Genomic DNA, 27,950 nt, shown 5'->3' with positions numbered 1-27,950 from the left:
AACAATTTTGTGGGAAAACTAACTTTAACTGAATTTTTAGGAAAAGAAAAATAAGAAAAAAATAAAAAAAAAGCCTGAATTTTAAATTTTATCTTAGAAATAACACATATTAAAGGTTAATGTGTTTTCATGCATACGTACACAGGAGCATCATGCATTCATATGTACACACGAGTCGTGTGTAGGCATATATACTTTATTACTTGTAAAAATGTACATAGCATGCATGCATATGTGCATACATGTAATCATTTTGTGTATTCGTACATGTATCGAACCCTTGTACGTCTTACTTGATTCTGAATTAATTATTTATTTACTCAGGACTACAGGTTGGTAGAGAAGCTTACTTACACATATATGAGGATGAATATCCCATATGGAAAAAAATAAAATATAAATATAAACGAGTAAAAAGTAAAATACAAAAAATTAAAAAAAAGCTGTAAAATAACAGCCTTCTAAATTCTTAGTTCACACAACATGGACGAAACTCAAGTAATGTTTCCATTTATCATTTAAAAAAAAGAAAAAAAAAAAAATTGGACCCATTTTGAAATGGAAATTGAAGAAAAATAAGGAAATAAAACAAAATGGGATATTCTTTGCAAAATAAGAGCGACTACAAGCTTATATATGTATATATATTAACTTCGCACTAAATTGGAATTTTTCACACCTATGCATGCACATATATTATAATGGTGCTTTTATTCGGTCTGATTATACATGACGTTAACCTCGCTGTTCAGAATTCAAGAATTGTAGATCTTTTTAATTTAAAGAAAAGGGATAAAGATTATGTTGATAAGCAAGATCTAATAGTAATACTAAAATCTCTCGGGTACTATATGAAAATATAATTTTACCATAATACATTCGAGCAGTCTAAGTCATATGTAATTCTGCACATGTTATGCAGGCACATATATATATATATATATATATATATATATATATATATATATATAACTGCTTTTCGTCTTCACCCAAAATATTTGCTTTTTTTTAAATTGTACAACATATATTTTCGAGGGACGCCATTTAGTCTTAACTAATATTTGGGAGTAGTTCACCTGTTACACTATCCTATGGTGCACTGAACCTATAAAATATGGTTACACATTAGAAGTAACATGCTATTCTCATTGTGCGTTCCGTGTATTGTTGTTCTTACATTCTATCACTCCTAAACGTCCCACCAACTACTCCACAGGTTTAAAATATGCTATGAAATATTCGAAGACAATAAAAACTGCTACAGTTTTGATGAATTAAAAGATTACGTGCTGAAATTTGAGAATAAGCATTACGCAAAGGAGAAAGTCGAAAAGTGTATTAGCTTTTTGAACCCACATAGTACGTACACCTGAATAGTGGAACATGTACGCATACATGCATACACATATACACGCATACTTATCTATGCACACTCACATGTGGAATAACTTCTTTTCTGTTTGAACTGAATTTTTTTGTTATGCCCGTTTCTCCCTATTTCCTCTCCTTGTAAATAGACGAAACTATAAACAGAAATTTGTTAAAGACACTTCTATGTGAACATGGAAATAAATTCACTGAAAGTGAATTTAAAAAGTTTCTAGTTGACATTCCAGTAATGCTCATATTGCCTTTAATCATTTTTACAAAAAAAATAAAATAAAATATTAAAGTGGATTCCAATTTTTTGTTTTAATTTATTTATTATTTTTTTTTTCTTCTAATTGTGTAAAAACAATGTAGATAGACACGCAGGGAAATATAAACCATTTTGAATTGGTTCAAATGTAAAATAAAGACAAAAAAAAAAAAAGGATGAAAAAAGACGAGAAAGGATATAAAAGAAATAATAACTAAACAGGCAGGTATATCTTAGTACCTGTGTAACCACTCACATAAAACATTTATCCTGTACAATTCTGTTAAACCGATTTTTCAGTTTATCTAACTACGTTGATTACTGATTAAATTTCTAAAGGAGGAACAAAACTAATAGATCGGGAAATAAAAAAATGACAAGGTAAAATTTTTTTCCAAAGATTATGTTATTTCCCTAGCTCCCATTTTCATCACGAATTAACAACTTTTTCGTTATTATTTAAAATATCAATTAATAAATTGAAGGTATCATTTATTTCCTTTTTATCTAAATTTTTCAAATATCCCGATAACTTTTCAACATTACGGTTTTCTTTGTTCGAGTAAAAATAAAAAAGTTTCAATAAATTAGTTGTATCTACATCCATCAAATTATACAACACTTTTGCTTTTTCATTGTCCATTTTATTTATGTTCTTATTTAAGTAGTTGTTTATTAAAGTATCAAGCTCGAGCATGCCAACCTATGGAGAAAAAGGGGGGAAATTAAGTCCATATATACACGTGTACATTAACTATATTGTTATAAAGATATTCCACATTCTTTGCAGATCATCGTTCAAGGGGAAAACGATATATACTATATTAAGACTATTTGTTTATGTGTGATAGTTGTGGTGAGGTGGAAATTATTCTACATTTTTGCTTCATTTCTCCTACGTGTTGCATGTACTGTTATGAACGTATGTGAATTGTGTGTACAATGTGTTATAGTGATGAACAAAAATAAAAAATATGCATATAATTGTTTCCTTTTTTTTCACACCAAATAGCCTTTTTTTTTTTTTTTTTTTTTTTTTTTTTTTGATGTCACTTTATGTAACTATTGCTAATCTAACACTTTTAAATTTACATCTTAGTTTTTTCTTCAAAATTGTAATATCCTCTGTGCTCATGTTCTTGTCAATGGAGGTAAAATTCCTCAAAAGCCTCATCAGATTCATGTTGCTGAATTAAGTTCTATTGCTCTTTATCCACTTGTTTTTTATTGTTCCTGTTCGAACGTGATAAATGGTTCAATGTTTTTCTTATTTGACATTTATTTTTCTGAGTCCAAAGAAAAGTCCTCTACATATGCATATTTTGCAAAAGGGAAATCAAACTAGTATGTTTCCTCCTCACATGTATGTCACAAGTATTGTTGCAAATTATTTTAATCGCTATGTAATAGGTCACTTTTTAAGTGTGCACACCAAAATAGGTGTCCCCACCCCCCAAAAAAAAAAAAAAAAAAAAATTATATATATATATATATATATATGTATTTAATTAGTTTTTATTACATCTCTCAAAAAATAAAGTAGGAACTAATTTATTCATGTAACAAATCATATTTGTAGAGGGATGGGGTAAAAAAAAAAAAAAAAAAGTGCTGAACTTTTGAGAAAAACTCAAATGAACTCACATAACAGTTTCAAACTATATTATAATAATTCGTATGATTAAAAATAAGTGCCAATGAAATAAGTGAGGATAGTTACTATCCAGTGCAAATACATAGCAAGAGAGGAAATGTAGAAAGAGTGTGGAAAGTGTTGATATCTGATTTCAAATAAAGATAACTGCACCACCACCTCCCCCAATACACGTCTTTGTATGTAACCACACAAGTGTATATCATTGTACCTTTCAATACATGCATTATCGTGTATGACATCCAACGTACCATACAGTATATCACTTTTCGCAAAATTTCATTCGAACTTATCAATTCATAGCTTATGGGATAACACGATTTGCTACTAACCTTATAACATGGGGAAAGGTGCTGTACACCCAAATGGATCAAATTTCTGCAGATCGTTAAAATATAATGTTGTGGATAAAATGAGGACACTAGTGGAAACTAACCTGTATGATAGACCTCGGTGGCTAGAATGGGCAGAAAGAGCACCTCCCATGGAAATACACAATATTAGCTTAAAGTCAAGATACAATAATAATAAATATATTGATTTAGTGAAATTTCTTTTAAAAAAGTATCCACATCTAAGATTTCAAGATTGTTATGTTGAAGGTAATAACAATCAAAAAGGTTATGACTTTTTCAGGAATGATCATATAATTACACAAATGGCTACACATCAGTTATATTACATGAATAGGGGATATGGGAAAAAAGACGCCTTAGAAAAAGTAGAAAAGGAATTCTATAACAGAAGAATGGAACTAGAAAAGAGACAAAAAATAAATATGTGTTTGGCTATTGATAATAAAATTAAACCTCTTTATACTAATGGATACTCCTACTTATACGAAAAAATTGCAGACAATGAGAAGGCCCACTTAAATATTATACTCAAGAAGTTACGAAATATGAGAGAAAAAATGGAAAAGGAAAGAGAGAAAAAAAGCTGACGCTACTCCAAATACCAGGGGTGATAACAGAAATGCACAAGTCTCGCAATCTGGTAAAAAGTCTTGATTTTTCAAATATTCATAACACATTCCTAAAAATGTATTTTTTTTTTTTTTTTAATAAATATGCATACTTATGCAGTATCACCACCAACCATGCAAAATTAGAAGCACCCCATTGATATCGTAACGCAGGTGATTCATCTATAAAACAAACAAAAAGAAAGCGGCCCATCCATCCATCCATTCATTCATTTTTTTAAATCGATTTAAAAAGGACAGTTTATATACAAAAACACAAGCTAATGCACATCTGCGTGCGTTTCTCTTTAGTCAAATAAAAATTTACCATCTTAAGTGTGATATTTAAATGAATTCGTTCGTTAATGTGTTTTATCCAGTTCTCATGGCAATGTGGCTCAGCGGGGAGATACACTTGCGTACAAAAGTATACACACGTATTAGTATACACAATGGTACACGATAAAGAAGCAATTCGACAGGGCATGGTTCATGGCGACTATACATGCACCTCGTCATCGGGACCAGCGGAACAAATCGACAATATGGACAATTTCTCTCTTTATTTGCATTTGATTTTAATTAATTTAACTGGGTGTTAATTTTTTCTTTTCTCCAAGCATGTGAATCAAAGCATAAAGATAACACTTGGAAAAACCTGCATCATAACTCCACCATCACAGCATCATCGCTTAAAGGTCAAGTAAACGTCTTCATTCAAATGGTTATAGAGGACGTTGTTATGAATATGCTCTTCTGTGTAATCAGGTAGGTTTTCCAAATTCGAACAGATGGAAGCACCTATAAATTGGCGCAAGTTTGGTGCAATTTTTGGAAAAATAAAATTTACCTTATTTTCAAAATCTTTCTTAAATGCATTTTTTTTCACACTTAATGCTTGGAAAAATGACTCGGCAATTTTTGAAAGAATACCCTTAATATTACTACATCCGCCAACCAATAATATATTGTGAAAAACGGAATAATTCATTATATTTAATTTGTGTAGTATGGATGAAAATAATGAGTTTATGTTCTGTTCATAATCTTTAGTGAACAATATTTCGCAAGCTTTCCATCTAGTATGGGGTTCAATAATAATTTCATAATTTCGGAATTCATACAAGACAAATTTATTACTATGCAATTTAGTTTTCTCATTTTTTAAATAAAAATATTTTATTTTCATATATTCTATATCATTATCTGGTATGTTATCAATAACCATTAATATTTCATTTAGTGGATATAAATTATAATAATAATTTAATAAATTTTCTGGTATATTTGTTTCTTTTTTTTCTCCCTCCTCTAATTTTTCTATACGGGTATACGTCATATGATTATCCTCCCTCTTGTGTTCATTGATAAAAACAGCATCATCCTTCATACATGCATCTGCACTACATGAGGCTTCTCCTTTGCATACACTTCTTCTGACATATTGTTCTTTCAATAATTTTTTAATTTCCTTATTTATATAAAATCCCCCATTATTTATATACGTATAATGATGATATAAGGGTAGGCCATTTATTATTGGCAATAATCGACAGTTTAAATAGCCCAAGTCTATTACTACACATGTGTTACAGTTACATAAAAAAAGGGGAGATATTAAATCATTCACATAAGAAATTGAAGCATATTCATGATTTTCTATCAAACTTTTACAAAGGGCATATTTAATTATTGTTGGTATGAACATGTTCAAAACAACGATAACTTTTTTTGCTTTATTATTTGTTTTTGCCAAATTATCAAATATGTGAAATATAAACTCTTCGAAGAATTTATTCCACAAATTCACATCTTGGTTAAATTTATATTCATAGTGGTATATCAGGTTTGTTTCATTTTTGTTACATTTCGTGTTGCTGTTATTTCCCCGATTTCCTAGACTAGAGAAATTATCGCTTTGTTCCATGTTACCTTCGTTATCTTTTCTGTTTCTTATACTTGAATCCTCTGGTAGATTCATCTCCCTTTTGGATCCTCCAGCATATCCTTCTGCACAGTCTCGCAGAGAAGAAATTTCGCCATTTGATACATCTTGCACTTTCTCCTTTTTCGAAACACTTTTTATTATGTCATAAATTTTCTTATCATCGTCAATAGAATTGTGGAAATTTTCGTTGTAAAGAAAAAAATTTGGTGTCGTAAAAACACATGTGGGTTTATGTAACCCTGAAAATCCTACATAGGTATATTTTCTCCCTATAAAAAGATGATAGGTTAAATTTTTTACATAAAAATTACACCTATAATTATGTTCATTTCATTTGTGTGAAGATTTCATATAGGGAATGCATAAATTGAGGGATGTTCTTATGAGTGTGTGCATGACGGGAATATTTTCATAGGAATTTAAACAGATGACATATGCACAACGTTTTGAGCATGAAAAAAGGTTTAAAAAAAAGGAAGATTGGGGAATAAAGCACAATTGTATGTGCTTCAATTTTTTTTTTTTTTTTTTTTTGTTTACCTATTTGCAGTATATAATACTTGTAGTTATTTTCGCTGTCATTTTTTTTAAGCCTTTTTTCCATATTTCTAATATATACACTCTTGTGTTGGAAGAGACCTAAACAATTGTTTTAAGTTCAGTGCGATGGTTTTTTTTTTTTTCTTTTTTGTTTTCCTCCCTCGTTTTTTCCTTTTTTACCCCTTTAACTGTTCCCGTTTTGTTATTCAGTTAATCATGACGTGGAACAAATCGAAAGACTACTTTGTGTTTCCCCAATGAATTGTGTTCAAAAATGGCATAAATGAGAACAAACAAGAGAAAGCCCCTTTACAAATTTGTTGTGCCCTATTATATATGACTACTCTTGTAAATCTAAGAACGTAACAACATAATGTGTGCATATCTGCATGCTTATTCAGTACTAATTTTTCCACATTCATATTTATGTTCCGATTTATTTTCACATTTATATTCCTATTTATGTTCTTATTTGTTTTCATATTTATATCATATTTTTTTTTTTTTTTTTTTTGTTATGCACTTGTTCAAGTGTATAAAAGTGTTAAAACGCGCTTGGTCTATTTTCATACAAAGCCAATTATAGTTAGGCACTCATATTCATATCCAAGCTCTAATTTGTAAATTTCCTAAAAATGTGCAACCAAAAAATGTAGTTAAAAAAAAAAGAAAAAAAAAAAAAAAAGACTAATTGTTTCTTGCACGAGACCCGGTATATTATTTTTAATTCGTGTCCTCCTGAAATATCTTTTTTTTTTTTTTTTTTTTTTTTTCCTTTTTAACAGAGAAAAAAAAAAGATTTTGTTTTTCTTTTCTTAAGAATTATGAAGAGGTGTAAATATTTTCAGTTATCATTTCTAATGTGTTAAAAGCATAGAAATCAGATATTGTGCAAAAATTTTCACTTAAGATATTGCATTATTTTTTACGTAATTTTTTTATTTATTTTCTTTCTTAACCTTTTGGCGCATAAATTTTCACTTAACCTTTTAACAGAGTAATTTCCCATCATATTCTCCTTTTAATTTTCCGTACATATTTTTTTTACTTTCATTATTTACATATTTTCTCATTAATTTTTAAAATGCACAAACTGGCTTCCTCCCTTTCATTTTTCAATTCACTGTCAATTGTTTTACTGCTTATTTTTATTTTTTTTTTCTCTTTTAAAGTTGAAAATTTTTTTTTTTTTTTTTTTTTTTTTTTTTTTTTTGTCAAGACAGTATTATTAATGGAAATATGTATGTATACTTATTATACACAAACACGAATGCATAATGCAAACACGTATGGTCACTTGACTCTTTTTTTAAAATAGTCAAGGTGCTCTGCCCTTTAATTTGGTAATAGCAATTTATATACATATGTTCACCTTATAAACAGTACACACTTTTGTGAGCACAAAATCTTTTCCATTATGAAGGGAATTATTTGAACCACGAAAAAAAAATCTGTATCAGGAGCGATATCCATACGCATGTACACTGCACACGCATACACAGTACACACATACATGTTCACATATGCCGATGGATGCCCTAGAGCACTCGAGCAAACCTGTGAGCGTGTCCCCTATGTAACTGTGCAGAAAGCGAAAGTTTCAAAAAAATGCAATAAGGAGGAAGGGCACGTATACATACATCTATATATATATCTATATATATAGATAGATGCATGTACAGGTGCATACGCATGTAGATACATATACGAGTATCCAACCAGACACGCTCTGAGGTACGAACGTACATATATAGAAAGTCAAAAAAAAAGGTGAGCGTGTAACATATCTCCTCCAACATACCCGAGAAAAAAAGAAAAAAAGGGAGTATGAAAATTTGCCCCTAAAATGGTGTATGCTATCATTATAAAATGTGGAGAATCGAAGAAGAAATCTCAAACAAGTAAAACATCCACTCTTGTAAACGCAAAGGGGTGCAAACAGAAATGCGAGAAAAAATGTAAAAATAAATTCGAAAAGAAGTGCGAAAAGAAAGGCACAAATTACGACATAAAAAAGGAGGTACAATCCAGTTATTGCTTTAAGAACAATCAGCATTCCATATTGAATTACTTCGATCTAAAAAAGAAGGAAAAAAAAAAAGACGAAGATACCAAAGATGCTAATGAACCAAACGAAAATGTTGACGATTGTGTAGACAATTTTCATAGCATCGAAGAATGCAAAAATGAATCGAAACAGAAGAATGAACACATTTTTACATACATAAAATGGATATATGAAGAGAAAAAAAAAGAGAAAGAAAATATTAAGGAACACATTTTAAAATTATTAATACTCTTGAAAAAAGAAGATATATATTTGAAAAAATATTTCCCAAAAGTATACTATTCTGAACTAAATAAAAAAAAAAATGAAAATATTGAGAACAAGTTAAATTACAAAGAAAAAATATATATTAATAATATATACAATAAGAATGTCAAAAGTATCAAGTTTTACTCCAATATAATAAATAATTCCATTTATGAATACAAATTGACCTTCTCCAAGGAGAATAGTTTAATAACGTTTCACTACTATGATGGGTTTAAAAAATCCTTTAAAATTTCTAATAGCACCTTTTTTTATCTCATATCTGATGCCAAAAACGTGTTTCGATCTAGTTCTCAAAATGAATGGCACCAAGATGAGGAATCAACTTGCCTTACAGATAAGAATAGATATATATACACATTCAAAAGGAATTGCAATAACAAAATAAACGTCGAAATAATAGATGTACTTAGCAAAACAAATAAGATAGAGTTTTCTGTCTCCTATACCCCCCTTCGAGTATTCTATCAAAATAATCATTTGTTTTTTGTAAATATCATAAATTGTCGAAAAAAATCAAGGTATTTTACATACTCTATATATAAAAACAATGTTATAGAAAAAATTAGAGTCATATATTTGTCAACAGTTCATCCATTCTATCAAAACACAATTGTCTGTGGGAATACTTTTCCCTTTTTTTGTAAGTGTAAATATTTTTATCATAAAGAGAAAATTTTTATGTGGTCTGATCCGTTGTTAAATGACTCTTCATGTCCTTACACTTCACATTCCTCAACACCAAGTGATGAGGAGGAGGAAGACGACGATGAAGAGACAAAGCTGAATAAAATTCCAAGTATGAACATTATACACATAAACTCGAATGTAAATATATGCATAGCATTTGAAGAAAGTACCGAGACATACTTCTTTTTTCACATTCTGTATGAGATAATAAAATATAATAAGAAATATTTAAAAGATTATTTTAAAGGAGAAAAGATTGACAAATTTCTCCCATTTCAACATTTTTTGAGTATAGAAAAAAATCAATTTTTTTATAAAAACAAAACATTTAGTAATATTAATTTTAACACAGAAATCTACAAACCTCAACTCGTGTTAACCAGTGGGGGAAATAAAAGTATCAGTAATAGAATTAAATTATGTGTTTATGATAATGTCAACAATTTATTATTTCTAATCCCTATATATCATAAATACGTGAGGGATAAAATCAAGATTGTACCCAATGTGTTAAATTTCACAGCAATTAATATGACAAGAGAATTTTCCACTTTTAATTATTACCCATATAACATATGTGCTTTTATGAACAACAAAATTAATACTACTCACTTGGAATGTAAGAAAAGAAAGTTGAATTTGGAACACACTGCTATTAATGTATCTACAGGAAGGAAAAGGGGTCATTACTTCCAAAAATTATTAAAAACAAAAATGAACATATTAAAATCTGGAGAAGGCCAAGGTTCATATAATGTGACAAAAGAAGTTACACAGTCGAATATACAGATTCTTGATATGAACAGAATAAACAATTTTATTATCATCTTAAACAAAGATGGCATGCTTTACTTGTTGTCTGATGATATATACGTGTCCAGTATATACTTATACAACAACAAGGAACAGATATATAACATATACAATTCTGATTTTTGTCATGTCACAGTTGATACGATTGATTATGATAAGAAGAAAATTTGCTTGAATTCTTACAGAGTATATATTGATATATTACCCAAAAATCCAACTCTAAAATTTGTCTTATCATTTTTTTACAACTACATATGTAAAAAAATTGCAACTCAATTTTTTACCCTATGTATTTATGAGTGCAGAAAGACAGAAGATAATAAGAGCATTTTTCACTTTCTAAATATTGATATATATTTTTTGGACTATTACAATTTTGAATATTCTCATGAGAGAGGCATGAGTGCTACGGGTTTCAACAAGGTTGATGATGAACGCTTGAAATTTGCTGCCAACAGAAATGACCTGGAGGGGAACAGTAAGGTGGCAAATACGTGGTCACAAAATTTGGGAGCTCAAAATTTGAATGTGCAATATTCGAAATTGCAGAATTGCACGTCTAATGAGCAAACAAATCACCAGTGGTACAAGAACGATGACTCCCAAATAGACAACCCTCTAAGGTACCGGACTAATCAGTGTACGGGCAGTAAAAGCATGGCCCAAAGCACAGATGAAACATGGATAAAGAAACACACAGAGAAGTATAAAATGTTCAATAAAAACTTTTTCGAAATAGAAAATTTGCTTCACATTGAATTTAGTCGATTTGTTTACTTGTTCATGCTAGTGTGTGTAGAAGATTTAAAAATGTATCGAAAAATGGAAAAATATTTATACCTTAAAAAAGTGAATAATCCTGCACAAACAGATGAATACGGTGATTTGAAATTTAATTGTTTTAAACTGGGGGAAGGAATAGATGAAACGTCAAACACGGAGGAGGAGCGTAATAGCACATATTCTAGTTCGTGCAATTCAGACAATAAAATAGAATCCCCTTTTAATAAAATCCACATTTGTGGTGACCAAAAAAACAATATTACCTGTAAAACTTTTAACAGTTACTACAGGATGATTGAAAATTTTATTAACTATTTGCACAATAAGTATAAACATATTTACCATAACAAATATCTGATATTAGCTTATTTACACTCCTATTTTGATGAAATTAGCATCAATGAGCTAGTGGAGCAAAAAATTAAAGACGATCTCATATTCATAATTCTCATTCTGTCATACAGTTCAAACGTGTACAATTTTATGTTCCACTACATGAACAAGCTAAGTCCATGCAGAAAACAAATGTTACAATCCTTTTATAAACACATATGTAGAAAATATTACAAAGAGGAGTTGTTAAAATGGTGTAGATATAAACCAACGAATGAAAACCCTTCCAAAACTGAAAAAAATTGCATCCTCATGATAAGTCAAACGAATAGATGCTCCGACAAAACGGTGCAAAGAGGTTATTCCAGTTTCGGGAAAATGCATTTCAGACATTTTACACATAATAAAGAAAGTTTGACAAAAATTCCACAAAAGTATCATTTTGAAGAGCATAGTTTTGAAAAGCATAATTTTGAAAAGTATAATTTTTTAAATAATTATCTAAAGAATAAGTACAAAAAAATGGTTAATATCCCGAACACAGTGGAAATTATCAACCAAATAGCAAATTGCAAAGACACGGAAAAGGACCATAATAAGTTAAACCATTTTTTGAGTATCATCTTTTTGTTACACCATAATGATAAATGCACGAAGAAATTGAAGCTCAAACATGAATGTTACACAAGGGAAGTAGAAGAACTTTTTAGCATCATGATGAAGGAGGAGGTTAGGAAAAATTTTAAAAAAGGAAAGAATAGCGAAAACAGAAATGATAGAACAAGCACAAATTTAAGCAAAAATATGGATCACATAAAAAACTTGTATAAAACATTCCAGACCTTCAAATCTTCTATTCTTATTGATGACAGAATAAAATTTCTATATTACTTCTACCCCCTGTATTTTCCATTAAAAAACTTGCTAATTATCTCCTATTTGAGTCTGTTTTACGCTCCAAATTTGAAAAATAAAATAATGAAAGATATCTTTTTAAGAAATGTAATTAAAAATGAGTTAGATGTGATTTATTTTCCTTCCTTCGACTTAGATTTCATGAAAAGTGATGAAGAATTCATGTTTCAAAAACAGAATGGAACATTTCTAAAGAATTATGCCCTCATTGACGTTAATAAAGAGGGAAAAAATTGTAACGAAAAATTTAGGAACAAAAAAGAATATAAGAACAACAAAAGTATAGTTAGGGTATCCAAAATGGAAAAAATATTACCCAAAAATGTAGATGTCTTCAAAACTACTGAGAGAAGCAGCTCCACGTCAAGAGAAATGCATATGCAGTATGTAAAGAAGGCAGATCAACAATGCAATGAAATATCCTTTTATCAAAAACGAGTTCAACTTCATACATACAACATAAAACATTTCGATTCTTTAAACATAGATGATATGAACATTGTTAACATATTACTAAAGTGTGTATTTTATGAAAACCTATATTTGCTTAACATGTATTCATATTTTGTATATATCCACTGGTACAATGATAATCATATATTTCGACGAAATGGAAATACAAAATACATACTCACAGATGCAATGCACTTGAAATGGAAAAAGGGAAATTATTCCACTCATTGTAAGGCGCATGTGAAGGAAAATTTCCCTTATGATGATAATGTACAAATGGTGATTGAAAAGAAAAAAAAAAAAAAAAAAAAAAATCCTGAGACATGTAAATGTCTTAAAAACTCGCATATATTAATAGAAAAAATAAAAGGAAATAAGGAAAAACACCAAAAAGAAGAACAAACAAATTGTTGTAACAATACACTTTTTTGGAATAGAGATGGTGCATGCGTTGAAATGGTAAAATTCTTCGATTGTTACGAAATGTTCGATTTTAAAAACCTCAATTTTTACGTCAGCATAAATAGGGAGGATCTGTACTTGAACAAATGCTTTGACTTGTCCAATGTGAATATGAAAAAAAAATTTTATAAAATTTTAGATATTTTAAAAAGGAGTTATCATAATGATACTTTTGATAGTGCTCATAGGTACCGCTATGGTAGTGACATTTACGACAAAGAAAATAATAATAAGTGTAACATGTACAATATTGAAAAACTAAAAATGGACGAAAGGGAGAATCACAAGAATAATAACTTCGATAAAAAAGGACAGTTAGTGCAAAAGAGCTATCTAAGTGAGTACAAAATATTAAAAGACTGTTGCTTTTTTTTCGATACGTTTAAAATGGATCGAAATATTACTTCATGTTATTTCCCACATAACAAAGACACCGTTCTTGTGTACCTGAACAATTTTCATAACTATTACTTTTCGAAATATTATAAAAATAGAAAAATACAGTTATTAAAAGGTAACGATGAAGAGGAGAGAGAAATAGGACAAGAAGTTGGAGAAGCAGGACAAGTAATGGGAGGAGACACGATACAAGAAGAGGAACAAGATAAGGCACAAAATAAAGACCTTATAGATTTAATAGATCTAGAAAAGTCATCAGACAGCTTGGAGAGTGCGTATATACATAAACACAAATACAACAAAAAGAATGTAAACAAATATTTGAAAAAAATTATCAAATTGGCTAATTTAGATAAGTTAGAAGAAAAGAAAATACTTATCGACACGAAAAATAATGGAAATATATACAAAGTTTTAGATTTAATGCACCTATATTATACCTTAGAAAAATTTTATAAAATGAAATATGTATGCATGCTTAACATAAGCGAAATTAATTTTTCTAATATTATTAATTCGTTACATTACAAGCCTGACATAAATTTTAACATAAAATATTATTTGTATGTATATTTATTTGAGTACAAACAAAACCAAAATTGCTTTAGCAACATTTCTATACCTCCAAACGATAGTTTTTCACTTAATATGTTATCTAGGGCATATAGCAGAGAGTATGGAGAAGGTTCTAACCATCGTCCAAGTACTAACTTTTATAATTATTCAAATTCGTTAAATGAAAATGTATTCCCCATGAATCGTGCACCCAGTAATGGAATGAATCATAATGAAACGAATGAAAATGATAGAATAGATCTTATTGCATTCAATGGTCCTTCTAACACAGCTATAGAATCTACAAGGAACAGTAACACAGGAATTGGATATCTGAATGCTTTTCCTACTATTGACATTACGAGCAGGAATAGTAATATAAGAAGTAGAGAAAACTTTGAAAATGACAATCAAAATGGAGAATTTCGAAATGATGTATCTCATCATTTTCCCAGATTTGATATTAATCAAAACAACATTAACAGAAATCAAAGCAGTAATGTACGATTCAATAGTGATGCATTCAATGAACCATCCGAAGTTACCATGCTTAACAGGAGGATAAGAGAATTCAATAGCTATTGGCACATACGTACAAATGATGTAAGATCAAATAACATTTTAAGCTATCGAAGTATGCTTAATAGTTCCAGAAACATACAGCGACAAGGTAGTAACTCTGGGAATCGATTCAGTTATAATCATAATAGGACACCAGACAGGAATTCAGGCAATGTGGTTTCTCGAAATTATGGAAATCGTTTAAATGTACTACCACTAAATAGTAGAGTTAATAATTATCAAGACTTGAGTAGAGCGAATTCTCACAACCTGAACAGACATGTTCCTACCAATCTGGGCGAAAGTCCAAATATCAATCAGTTGGAGAATAGCCCTGTGAATAGCTACAGAATGGGTAGCAACAATAACGGTTATAGAGGAGCAGGTAATGGTGGTGAGAATAGCGACAGGAATAGCGGTAGAAATAGCGGTAGAAATAGTGGCAGGAATAGCAACATGAATCCCAGAATCCAGAGGAATGATAACAACAACTCTATACAGCTCACCAGGGAACGTTCCAATATAACGTTCAGCACAGCACAAAACAGTCCGAACCAGCGAGATCAGCTACACAAATTGAAATACTCCTTGAAAAAAAAAAAAAAAAAAAAATTGAACAATATAAAACTAAAAATTAATGCCTTGTTAAATTCTTTAAATGTTCAAATGAAGACAGATAAAATAGAGAAAATCTTTATCCTAAATAAACATTTAAAAAAATTACAAATTTCTAAAAATGTTTTGCGAAATTTTAACACCATGTCTATGTCAGAGCTAGCCAATAAAATTGGATTTACTACATCTTCTCATACAGGAGACCTTTTTGATAATTTCCAGTTCAATAATAGTACTTCACAAAATGTACTATTACATAGAGAATCGATCAGAAATGACGAAGTAGATAATAACGAGGATGCTGTTCAAAATGAAATGCAAGATTCTACTAGCTCTTCCTCATACCAGGAAAGCGAATATAATAATGACGATTTTAGGAAAATGAGAGATGAATCCGAATGCATCGATTCGCCTCAAAATTTCATCGATGTTGAGGATAGTGCAGTAAATGATAATTTGGAGGAATCTCACCAAGGAGCAATAGAACTATATCAACATGACGATAGCATCCATTCATTCAGTAATAATCAAAATAGGCATGTACAGACAAACATGAACATGCATTATAATACTGGTTATGCATTTAACGAGAGAGATTCCTCTAACGACGAATATTACTCTAGTAATTTTTTATATACCCCAAACAAAGCTTTCACTGATTTGAAGAGCCAAGAGAACATTAACGACATTTCTTTTGATAACATAAATCGTATATATAGCTATAATAGATCTATTAATGGCACAGAACCAAGGAGAGATAGTCAAGTATCACTTCTCTACAATGATAGAAGAAACAGTTTCCTCTTGAACATTCACTCGAGAATGGAAAGCAATGGATCGCTACAAATCATCAATAGGACTGAATCGAATTTAAATGAGGAAGAGAGAAGAAATAACAGTGAATTGTCTCGAAATATTCAAATACAGTTCAACAACAGCAGTAATGGTGTAGTCCATAATGGAAGAGATAACAATGATGGTCTGAATCATAACAACAATGTTGATCGAATGGTACAAAATTTTCCATCTAGGAACTCCAGCAGAAGCATCAGAAATAATGCAATATCAAGCATAAATCAAAGAGAACGAAGGAATAACTTCAATGATGGGATGTCTAGCTATAATAATACCCCTATGAAAAAATATATGAATCTTTATGATGCAAATGGTTTTAAGAATAAGAAAGGGTTATGTAAAATAATTGATTACTATGATTTTACATTTGATAATGTGAAATGTATTAAATATAACAATTTTGTTGATGGGAAAGTAAGAAACGCGTTCAAATTGCAGTGTTCTTTATGTCAAACTATTATGTACAAAAAATATGATGATGTGGATAAGAAGAAAAATAGTGCTTTATTAAATATACTAAGTAACGAAAATTATTTATATAAATTTTTAAATAAAAATTATAAATATTGTGGTATGTATTTCCTGGCAGGGTTAATATATGGATTAGGTCTATTACAATTTTTTAAAAATATAAAAGTTTCTTTATTTTTACAATATATTTTGAAATATAAAAATAGATGTCTCTACATATGTTCTATTTTGGGAATAGCATTATCATTAATATCTTCAAAAAATAGAGAATTAACATCCATCTGTTTAAGTGCATTATTCAAAGAATTATATACCAATGAAAAAAAAAAAATAAACTTTGATAATTTACTTTTTCAATGTTTAAATGAAGACTTGGAGAGGGTGCAAAGGGTGGAAAACGATAATTATAACTTCGTTTTTTATAAAAAAAAAAAAATTAGCAAGACACAAAAATTGAAGACACAAATAAAACAACTAAAAAATGAATCCCCCAAATCGGTAGCAGAATTTAGAAACACTCATGAAATAGATAACTCACAATATTTTAACATGTTGTATGCACACGATAATGAATTATTCGATGAAGACACTACAACTATACATATGTCAAGTGACGACACCTCATCCATCTCGAACAATACACCTGATAGGAATGTAACAAGTGGAATAGGGAACCATGTGGTTCAATCAACCACCTATCAGCAGTACCGTGAATGGAACTCAGAGGACGGGAATTACAACGATGCACAAGGAAATACCCATATGAATTACCTTCGAAATGGTTGTTCTAACGAGGAATCAGAAATGTTAGTTAGTACAAATACTCCACAAAACGGTGATATGGAGGGTAAACAAGAACATGGATGGTTGTATAAACCTGAGTGTGGCAAGACAGACGATCTTTTCAATAGAAAGGATTTTCCCATTAATCAGTTTAACGGCAAGGAGGAGAAAACACCACATTATGAACAATGTCTAGACAAAAGTGTGGACATATATCCACATAATGATAAGTTCTGCAATGACTTGAAGGAAAAAGGTGAATACCAGAATGAGTACATGTATGACTATATGAATGAAGGCGATGAAGGGTGCAAAAATGATGATACACATAATTGCAGACATAATTGCACACAGAACTACGCACAGGATTTTATAGAGCAAAACGAGAAAAGCTCTGGGAGGGATGAAAACAGGGGCGACCATCCCGAGTGCTACTCTCAAAATGACATTGAAAACGTGGATGAAGTTTACTCCCTTTTGAACTCTTCGATGTATGATTCAATCTGTTCTGAAAATGGTGAAGAGACAGAAAGAGAAAAGGGAAAAAAAAAGAAGAAAAAAAAAAGGATAGAAATTAAAAGAGAGGATTATAAATGGAAGAAAATGAAAAATAATAGTGGAAAGAATAAAAAATGTTTAGACAATTTGGTCCTCAGTAGTAACTTTCTGTGTCTAGGTTATATTCACATGAATAGCAACAATAAATGTTTGATAAAATACATTTTTAAAATATTACAAAAGAGTAACTTAAGCAAGCTAAATTTATTATGTATATTCTGGTCTATAGGTTGTATAAATTTTAAAAATGGTAGCATATTTCATAACATAATTAGTTCCTTGTTATATTTTATAAATGCAAATGTACCATATAAGTTGCATAAAAATGATTTTATAAAAAATTTCTCATTGAAATATTTAAATTGTGATGAGATATCATATGATATAATGCACATTATCATATCGTCTGCCATAGCAGTTTCCCTGAGCTTTTTCAAAACGAATAATATTCACGCATTTAATATGATTTTTATGCCCACGATAATTGATCATATATATTATTTTAACAATTATGAAATGATGGTAAAATCATTTGCTCGAAATATGATAATTTTCGATTTTGTTCATTTATCGCATGAATATATATTATCCAACATTCCTCCTTTTTTAAGAATATTACCAAATGATTTATGTAGAAAAGGGAAAAATCAACTACCTTATATGTATCTAATTAACAGAAATGGAATGTTCAAAGATAAAGAGATGGAGAAAAAATTCATACTACTAAATGGACATTTAAATTTAAACCATGATTTTGTGAGGAATGAAATGAATAAGGTTTACGAAGATGGCTATTATTTTTGCTTCAACAGGAAAAACTTCGTTAATTGTTACAATGATAAATTGTCCCCAAAAGGGGCCCATTTGAAGTATTACTTTCATAGAAGCAGAACAGAAAGAGAAAGGAGGGATGGGAAAAACGGGAGAAATGGATGCAGTGACGGAAGAAGCCAATGCAGTGATGGAAGAAGCCAATGTAGTGACGAAAGAATTAATGGAGACAACGATTGCGATCCCTTTCATGGCAAGAAGAACAATCCCAGTTGGTGCATGCAAAGCGACAACAAGAATAATGAAGATTACTCAAGTGAAGATGATATGGATGCAAATAATGATGATCAAAATAACGCACAGAAAAGGAATCATAACCAGAATTTATTAAGAGATTACACCTTTGTTTATAATTGTGAAATGCTGAGATACTATATTATTATGGGGGTATTACAAGTCCTAAGTTTAAAATACCTTTCCACACATCATGAAAAATTTAAGAAAATTTGTTTTGAATATATTTCCTATTTTGAAAATATTAATAAAGAAATTTATGCCAAAAAAAAACTGGAAAAGTTGTACAAGAAAACAAATTATCTGGTTAAAAAAATTAAGGACAAGGTTACGAAACAGAAACATGCTCAAGACCTTTTCCCAGATACGTGTACAATTTTGCATGAATCCAACAAAAACAGTTTTCAGGAAACTTCATGTGAAAATGGGACGATTAGACCTGTGGACACAAGCTTAATCGATAGAGGAAATGAAGATAACTTGAGTAAGTGTTTAAATGAACAGATGGTCGTCGAGAAAGAGATGTGGAATACAGAGAACAACTTGATCAGGAATGTGACAGACGAGAGGGGAAAAGCGAGCAAAGAAAAAAGAGGGAAAAAAAATAATGATGATTATAATGATGGAGATGATGGAGATAATGGAGATGGTTTAGACAGTGGAGAAGATAGCGATGGTTTAGACAGTGGAGACGATGGCGATGGTTTAGACAGTGGAGACGATGGCGATGGGAAATGTCAACAGGGCGAAGTGTTGACGTACCGAGTAGAACTAAACGACCAAATTAGCAACACCTTTTATAACCTCATTGCTAATTTAGAATACGACGATTTCTCCAGTGATTCTGAAAACACAGGGAAGAAAAACACAAAAATAAAGAAGAGCACATCTATTCTTAATGGAAGAAACGAAGTGAATGAAGGATTGCAAAAAAAAAAAATCGAAAGAAAAAATGGAGACACAATAACACACATGGGGTCCAATGAAGATCACAAAAGCAGCATGGCACAAGCACATTTATACAAATTAATTTTAAAATATGTTAAAAAAATTAAAAAAATTAAGAAATTTTTACATAATTTGTATTCACCTATAGAAGATGAAAATTACATAATACATCGACCGTTAAGGCATAAGTGGAAAAAAGAACAGGAGCATTTATACAAAATAAAAGAGGAAGATATGAATGACATTGTAAATTTAATTTATCAGTGCTTATCACTCGTTTTTGTTGGAAGCTGTGATAAAACTTTGAATAAAAGAATAAAAAACAAAATAAACAACTTGGTTAATATTAGAGATAAAAACACAAATAATTTGTATTATTACTACTTGGGGTACATTAATTTAGGATGTGGAAAATATGTGCTAAAAAAACATACAGATGTGTCAACATGTACACTCACATTAATATTGTTTAGTTTCTTTCACATTTATGATTTGTCTTCTCACTTTATTATTCATTTAATAGAATTTTTATATGTTCTCTTGATTGATAAGCGTTTTTTGAAAATTTACGACGTTTCATCAAATAAATTTGTAAATTTACCGATACAATTAATTTACACAGAAAAGATAAGCACTTATCACTTGAGAGAAAAATGGGAAAATAGAAATGAACTCACCAATTCGATGTGCAGAAATGAGCGAAATAAAAATACATGTTTACATAAAACAAATTACACAACTTTTAACAAAAAGGTGCTTATCACTCCCAGTGCTTTACCACACCTGGACATAGTAAACATTTCTATCATTAACAGTGATTACTACCATTTGAGCTTTTCCTTTTTCGAAGATAAGAGAAAAAAGAAGAACCTCAAGAATATCATTCAGGGAAATTATATATCAAATGATGAACACATAGAGGAAAGATATGGATCATGTAAAAAACTTAACAACAAAAACAATATAATAAAAAGAATAATAAAAAGGGGTATCCTCTTCGTTAAGAAACTTGAATATAGAAGCATTCCACTGGAATATAATCACATTCTCGTGAAGTATATGTTTCTAGATCGTCCTTGTATATTTGACAAAATGGATAGAAAAATTTCCTTTGAAAAGTTTACTCGGTACAATTGTGCTTTAAGCAAAACTTCCAATAGAGACAACAATTTTTCAATCTTACACAAATGTAAAGATTCATATGAAGAAAGAAATTGTAACTGTGCATCACAATTCGAAGTATATAATGATATGAAAAAGGAGAATCCACTTGAAAGTGAGGAAAAATCGAGCCTCATTATTAACACTATTGAAAAGAAGAATATTCTTAGAAACACGCTCATGCGATATAAGGATAGTCAAAGTAGCATATCTAAATTTTTACTAGAATTATTAAAATATTATGAAAAAACTCCACTCGTATATTCAGATGATGCAATGTTATTATTTCAAACAAAGAGAAGTTATATACATAAAAATACCAATGAAATATTCATGTTAAAATATTACTTAAAAATGGACGTAGACAGCACTAATTCGGGGGAGACATATAACGATGATCAGTTGAACACAGACAAAAAATTTTCAAAAATGTTTGTACAAATCAATGAAGAATTTGAGAAACAATTTATAGAAATAGATAATTTTAATAAACAAAATGAATGTAAAAAGGTGCACTCTCTACATCTAATATATGTCTCAATTGTAAACTACTACAAAACAAAATGGAATAATAACTTTCCTTCAACACATTTCGAGGAATATAAAAAAATAATGCATAGCTTAAGCGGATATATGAATAACCAAAAAAGTATAACAGAAAAGAGAGAGGAAAATAAAAATAAGCCAACTATCACATGTGGTGCTTCTTCTGTACCTATTATAATAAGCAACATTTGTAGTAACCAATATGTAAAAAATAATATATATACCCTTTATTACAAAAATAGAGAGAAAAAGGAAAATATACTGACAAATGATTTGACTCATTTAAATAAATTCAACGAGTTCTTAGTAGAATATGCCATTATGAAAATTAAACCATTTGTTAAATATCAGCTAACTGATCAAATACACAATAACTTCTATTACTTTCTCCTAATACAAAATTTGCATATCGATAAATGTGTGAATTATTTACATGTACTATCAGATATTTATAACTCCTTCTACCCATTTTATCACTTCTTTTATAAATATTGGGAAGATCATTATTTTGCTTCTCTATTATCACAACAAGAGGGGAAAATGTTAAGTAGTACTACAAGAATAAAAAAAAAGGACAGGAAAAAAGAAATTTGCGATTTAGAATTCTTTGATTATATTACCAATTATGACAGAAAAAAAAAAAATATAACAGAATATGAAGAAACAGACAAGAGGAATAACTTGTATGTATACACTTTCCCAGAAAAATCAAACAGTTGCTATTTTTTATTTCCCCCAAAAAGCAATAAAAAAAAACAAAATGACACAAAAGTGTTTTTTAAAATGATAGAAGGGAAGAATATTATTCACAATCCAAAGGTTACAGGTAGAGAAATGGCCAAGATTTCTTCTTCCTCTTCTACTTTCCCTTTAAAGAAGAAAAACAAGAAAGATAGAATAACATTTCAAAATTGTATATTTGAAAAAATGAAGGATTTACTTAGCCACAATTTTGACTACCTCAAAATAATGCAAGGGATTTATAAAAAGTCCATCTCACGGTGGAGTTTGATGACGTATCTACCCTTTTTCAATAATGATCAACATTTTGTGTACTTTTTTGAAAATAACATAAAATTATTAAAAAGAATTTTTCTACAATATTATCACAAAGGGTATCCAAACAAGTGCAAAATTTTTAATCAGATCAAAATTAACATGAATCACGCGAATAATTTAATATATTTATTAACAAACTATTGTAATTTCCCGAATTATTACACCTTTTGGAATTTCATATTACTTGACAGGCAGGAAAACATTCTACTTATACCTCAATTTAGACGCATCTATGATTATAAATATAACAAGTATATCCGTTCCGTTCTTTTCAAAGCAGATGAAGTTTTAACGAAAATGAATTTATTGCAGCACGAAGAAAGGGAGAGAAATTTAAGGTGCACTTGTGCAAAAAGAAAAATTGCAAATACTTCCAAGTGCCACAATTATGTTAATATTCGTCGGAATTTCTCTTCAGTGTCATATCATTCTGTAGGAAATAGAAAATTGTCGAACGGGCGACATAACGGAGGGAAGCGAAACAGAAAGAAATACACAAATGGAAAAAGTACCATTCGTGATAAAAACCGATATATAAAAATTAGACTCAAGTTGATTAACAAACATAGCTTGTTATCATTTCTACGAGGCAGAAAAGAAGACAAATATTACCCCTTTGTAGTCCTGCAAAAAATAGCACATATGGTTGAGAAAAATGTTAAAAATAAAGTATATCCAATTAGAATGCAACTGTTGAAAAATTCCCTCTTGGGTAAATCACCCAGTGCATACAATTTCTTTAAGGACTGGATGAATAAATGTGAATATATATCTAGCAGATTAGTTAGCACATGTGCCATTTCGTTAAATTCTGAGTACATTATACCTTTTTTCACGGACATATTACTTTGCTTTTTTATTGGAAATTTATAATTTAATTCCATTTTATAAAATAGGAGGGGGATCCATTCATTTCTTCGCCCATGGCGCCCTTGCTCTGTTTGCAAGGTGTCCATTTCGTGAAAATTATTTTGCCCCTCCCCTTGGCTGTGTTTTTTAGTCACGTGTGTATGTGTTTATGCAAGCATGTATGTATGTATATATATATATATATATATATCTTATATATGTGTGTTTTTTTTTTTTTTTTTTTGTGCTTACAAAGCAACCTCCCTTTTTCTGGCTCTACACATTTTTGTCTCACATATATAAAAAAAAATACTTTCCCCCCTTGCGTACATTTACTTGTGTTCCTTATTAAGTTATTTTCCATCCCCAATTCAGCCCACTTGAATGGAAAGCAAGTGGACATAGAAAAAAAACGATGTTTTTCGTGGCGCAATTTTTACACCCGTGAAACAAGCACTTTTTGGTGTCTTCACTTTAATATAAAATTTTTTGTACACATGGCGGTTTACACTTTTTTTTTTTTTTTTTTTTTTTAATAAATCCTCTTATTTTTTATTTGTCAGCACTTTTTAATGGTGTTCTTTCGTACCCACCTATTGCACATATATATTTGCGAACTTGTACATGCATTACCTGTGTGTATAACCGTTTGTTCATATTTACATATTCTTCGCAACAGTCGAAACTAATATGACATTCCTAAAATCAGTGTTCAGCTTAATATTTTTTCTTTTCTTGCGGAATACACATATATATCTGAGGAAGAGAGGTTTCTTCTGATAATTGTTTTTAATATAACGTTTTGCAAATTACTTTAAAATGCCTTTACAAAGTATGTGGAAAATATGGCACCATGTGCCTCCCCAATAAAGAGAACTGTGAAGAAGTGCCATGTGGTATGTATATACATACAGAGATTTGAATACTCACAAAGTTGCACGTGAAGGGGGTGGGGGTGGTAACTTACATGTAAAATATGCGCATATTATTATTATGTATGTGCACCTCAGTGTTTGGTAATATACATACGTATATATTTTTTTTTTTATTGAAGACCGTTCCTACTTGAAGGCACTTTCAATAGGCTTGCATATGTACGTGAGAAGAAACCCATATTGAGCACTAATCCCAAAATTGTGAATTTTTCCTTTTAAAAGATAAAGCCCTCAATTGTACCTTACTATTTTATTAATAACGTTTCTTCAGTAATTAAGGGTGGCTGAATGATTTCACTTTAAAAAACATCACACGTGTAAAGGCAAAATTTAGCAAAATATTTTCACAGAAGTGTGACGGCTAAAAATAAGTGGAAAAAAAAGAACAAATTGAAAATTACAATTTTATCATCTGCAAATGTATATTATATACATATATATATATATATATATATATGCAAATATGCATTCTTTAGCTTTTTTTATTTTAATTTTCTTTTTTCTCCATTGTTCTCACAACTTTTTAAGAATTTCAGAAAATAAATAAATGCCAAAAAAAATCAAAAAAAAAAAATGAATAAATAATTTTTACGTCCTGTTCAACTTCAATTTCTTTTCATTTAATTTAAAGCTATTCTCCTACCCCTATTATAGTGATACAAGTTATAAATAATCTTTTATCAAGATTAAAATAATGACCCAAAACAGATTGGGGAATCATTATATATATATGGTATATACAATATATATATGGAAGGTTCACAAAATTAACTAGTAAAAAAAAAAAATAGGCCTTATTTATTTTTCACCTATCCCCCCACCTTTCCCCTATCTCTTTTTTTTTTTTTTTTTTTTTTTCCCATCCATTTGAGAAAAAAATTTGAACGTGTTAATCTCCATCGTGTGTTAAACCATTCAGAACAATAGGAGTGATATCACATTTACGCATTATTTTAGGGATTGTTTTTTTTGTGTTCATCTTTTTCCTCCAAAATTGCTTCCCATCACCTATTGAGGATTGCATTTCCATATACTGCAGAGCAAAGATGGGTGACCTTCAGAGGAGCAAAGCCGATTTAGGCGATTGTCGTTTTTATGAGAAGAAATTTCCAGAAGTAGATGACTTGATCATGGTCAAGGTTAATAGGATTGAAGATATGGGGGCATATGTTTCCATACTGGAATATAATGACATGGAAGGTACGAAAAAGAAAACAAAAAAAAAAAACAAAAAAAACAAAACAGAAAAAAGAAATAAAATAAATATAACATAAGGATTACAGAAGGGTGATGAATCATATTCGTGTACACGTAGCTACATAACCATGTACTTGAACATGTGCATAGATATGTAACTATGCATGACCCCCCTGGTAACCCAAAATGTACCAAAACAAATGATTGGAAAAACTGCAAAGCGTTTTATATACTATAAATGGAGCATATATTTTTACGCACATGCATTTTTTCTTTTTCAACGTACATACATGTCAGATTATTATCATTCTTCACAAATGCACATATTAATGTATAATGTTTAATGACCATAGGGGTTGATCCACAATGATGGCAAACGATTTCTATTTGTTCGTATTTATCATATACATATAACACATATTTTACCTATTATAGGAATGATTTTAATGTCTGAACTGTCTAAAAGAAGATTTCGAAGTGTAAACAAATTAATTCGAGTTGGAAGGCATGAAGTAGTCTTGGTTTTAAGAGTAGATAGCCAAAAAGGATACATTGATTTGTCAAAAAGAAGAGTATCACCAAAAGATATAATGAAGTGTGAAGAACATTTTTCAAAATCAAAGAAAGTACATCAAACAGTTAGACATGTTGCACAGAAACATAATATGACTGTTGAGGAACTAAATAGAATAGCTATTTGGCCATTGTATAAAAGATATGGACATGCATTAGATGCATTAAAAGAAGCAACTGTTAATCCAGAAGCTGTTTTTAAAGGAATAGATCTAAAAGAAGAAGTAAAAAATTCCCTTCTTGCTGATACTCAACTTAGACTATCCGCACAAGCTCTAAAATTAAGAGGAAGAATTGATGTATGGTGTTTTAGTTATGAAGGAATTGATGCTGTTAAAGAAGCTTTGAAAAAAGGGAAAGAAGTTTCAAATGATGAAGTATCAATTAATATTAAATTAATTGCCCCTCCACAATATGTTATTGTTACTTCCTGTCAAGATAAAGATCTTGGTATGTCCAAAATTCAAGAAGCTATGAAACTTATTAGTGATAAAATTAAAGAATATAAAGGAGGAGATTTTAAACAACAAGGAGAAATTTTGGTTATGGGTGGTGATGATGAGAAACGTTTAGAAGAATTGCTAGATAAACAGGATGATCTTTCTAGTGATAATGAATACAATAGTAGTGATGATGACGATGAGAACTCCAGTGATGATGAAGATAATTCAAGTGAAATAGAAGAGGAAGAAGATTAAGTACAATAATTACAAGAAAAAAAAAAAAAAAAAAAAACAGTAAAAATAAAAACACACTGTTGATGTGTAGTTACTGATTTGGACGGAGAAGTACATTTTTTTTTTTTTTTTTTTTTTTTTACCTCGTAGCATCATGAATAGTATGAAGTTACAATAATTAGTAAACTTATTTTATGTGTTTGAGGTTAAACTTTTACGTTCCTGTTTAGCCTTTTTTTGCATCTAATTATGTATATAATATTTACTATACTTTTTGCCATGAGTATGTGTTTTTAAAAACGCACACCTAATACTTTACAATATTTGGGTTAATTTTTGTTATTTGTTAGTACACAAGTAAATATTGCTGTTTTGCCCTTTTTGCTCCTTGAAAATATTATCCACAGTTCCCATCGTTTCATGTTTAAAAAAAAAATAATAATAATAACAATAATAATAAATATAAATGAGTACAATTTTAAGTTTTTTTTTTTTTTTTTCATTTTTCCTGATTAATGTGATCATATTCATATGTATATTGTACACATGGGTATTAAAAAACGATTACACTTGTATTTACATTTCTTTTCTTTCACTTCGCCTTTACAGTAAAA

At 29.7% G+C, this 27,950-nt stretch overlaps 6 protein-coding genes across 6 annotated transcripts; 4 read left to right on the top strand and 2 right to left on the bottom strand.

Annotated features, from left to right (window-relative positions):
• Positions 1-483: 483 nt before the first annotated feature.
• Positions 484-1,791, top strand: PGO_021390 (conserved Plasmodium protein, unknown function; the record flags this gene model as incomplete). Its single annotated transcript, XM_028685957.1, has 5 exons — positions 484-498; positions 753-844; positions 1,217-1,359; positions 1,518-1,615; positions 1,744-1,791. The coding sequence occupies 5 exons, from the start codon at positions 484-486 to the stop codon at positions 1,789-1,791; spliced, it is 396 nt and encodes a 131-aa protein (XP_028541758.1).
• A 278-nt stretch (positions 1,792-2,069) lies between these two features.
• On the bottom strand, positions 2,070-2,822 carry PGO_021380 (hypothetical protein, conserved; the record flags this gene model as incomplete). Its single annotated transcript, XM_028685956.1, has 2 exons — positions 2,070-2,342; positions 2,718-2,822. 2 exons carry the CDS (start codon positions 2,820-2,822, stop codon positions 2,070-2,072), a joined length of 378 nt encoding a protein of 125 aa, XP_028541757.1.
• An 811-nt stretch (positions 2,823-3,633) lies between these two features.
• PGO_021370 (hypothetical protein, conserved) lies at positions 3,634-4,236 on the top strand (the record flags this gene model as incomplete). The annotated part of the gene is made up of 1 exon (XM_028685955.1): positions 3,634-4,236. One exon carries the CDS (start codon positions 3,634-3,636, stop codon positions 4,234-4,236), a length of 603 nt encoding a protein of 200 aa, XP_028541756.1.
• Positions 4,237-4,942: 706 nt separating this feature from the next.
• On the bottom strand, positions 4,943-6,809 carry PGO_021360 (actin-like protein; the record flags this gene model as incomplete). The annotated part of the gene is made up of 2 exons (XM_028685954.1): positions 4,943-6,474; positions 6,746-6,809. The coding sequence occupies 2 exons, from the start codon at positions 6,807-6,809 to the stop codon at positions 4,943-4,945; spliced, it is 1,596 nt and encodes a 531-aa protein (XP_028541755.1).
• Positions 6,810-8,591: 1,782 nt separating this feature from the next.
• On the top strand, positions 8,592-23,978 carry PGO_021350 (conserved Plasmodium protein, unknown function; the record flags this gene model as incomplete). Its single annotated transcript, XM_028685953.1, has 1 exon — positions 8,592-23,978. One exon carries the CDS (start codon positions 8,592-8,594, stop codon positions 23,976-23,978), a length of 15,387 nt encoding a protein of 5,128 aa, XP_028541754.1.
• A 1,957-nt stretch (positions 23,979-25,935) lies between these two features.
• On the top strand, positions 25,936-27,357 carry PGO_021340 (eukaryotic translation initiation factor 2 alpha subunit; the record flags this gene model as incomplete). Its single annotated transcript, XM_028685952.1, has 2 exons — positions 25,936-26,089; positions 26,522-27,357. The coding sequence occupies 2 exons, from the start codon at positions 25,936-25,938 to the stop codon at positions 27,355-27,357; spliced, it is 990 nt and encodes a 329-aa protein (XP_028541753.1).
• Positions 27,358-27,950: the final 593 nt, after the last annotated feature.

This window comes from Plasmodium gonderi (assembly GCF_002157705.1).
Source record: "Plasmodium gonderi DNA, contig: Chr02, whole genome shotgun sequence".
Classification (NCBI taxonomy): Eukaryota; Apicomplexa; class Aconoidasida; order Haemosporida; family Plasmodiidae; genus Plasmodium; species Plasmodium gonderi.
This window is presented reverse-complemented; position numbering and strand designations above follow the sequence as displayed.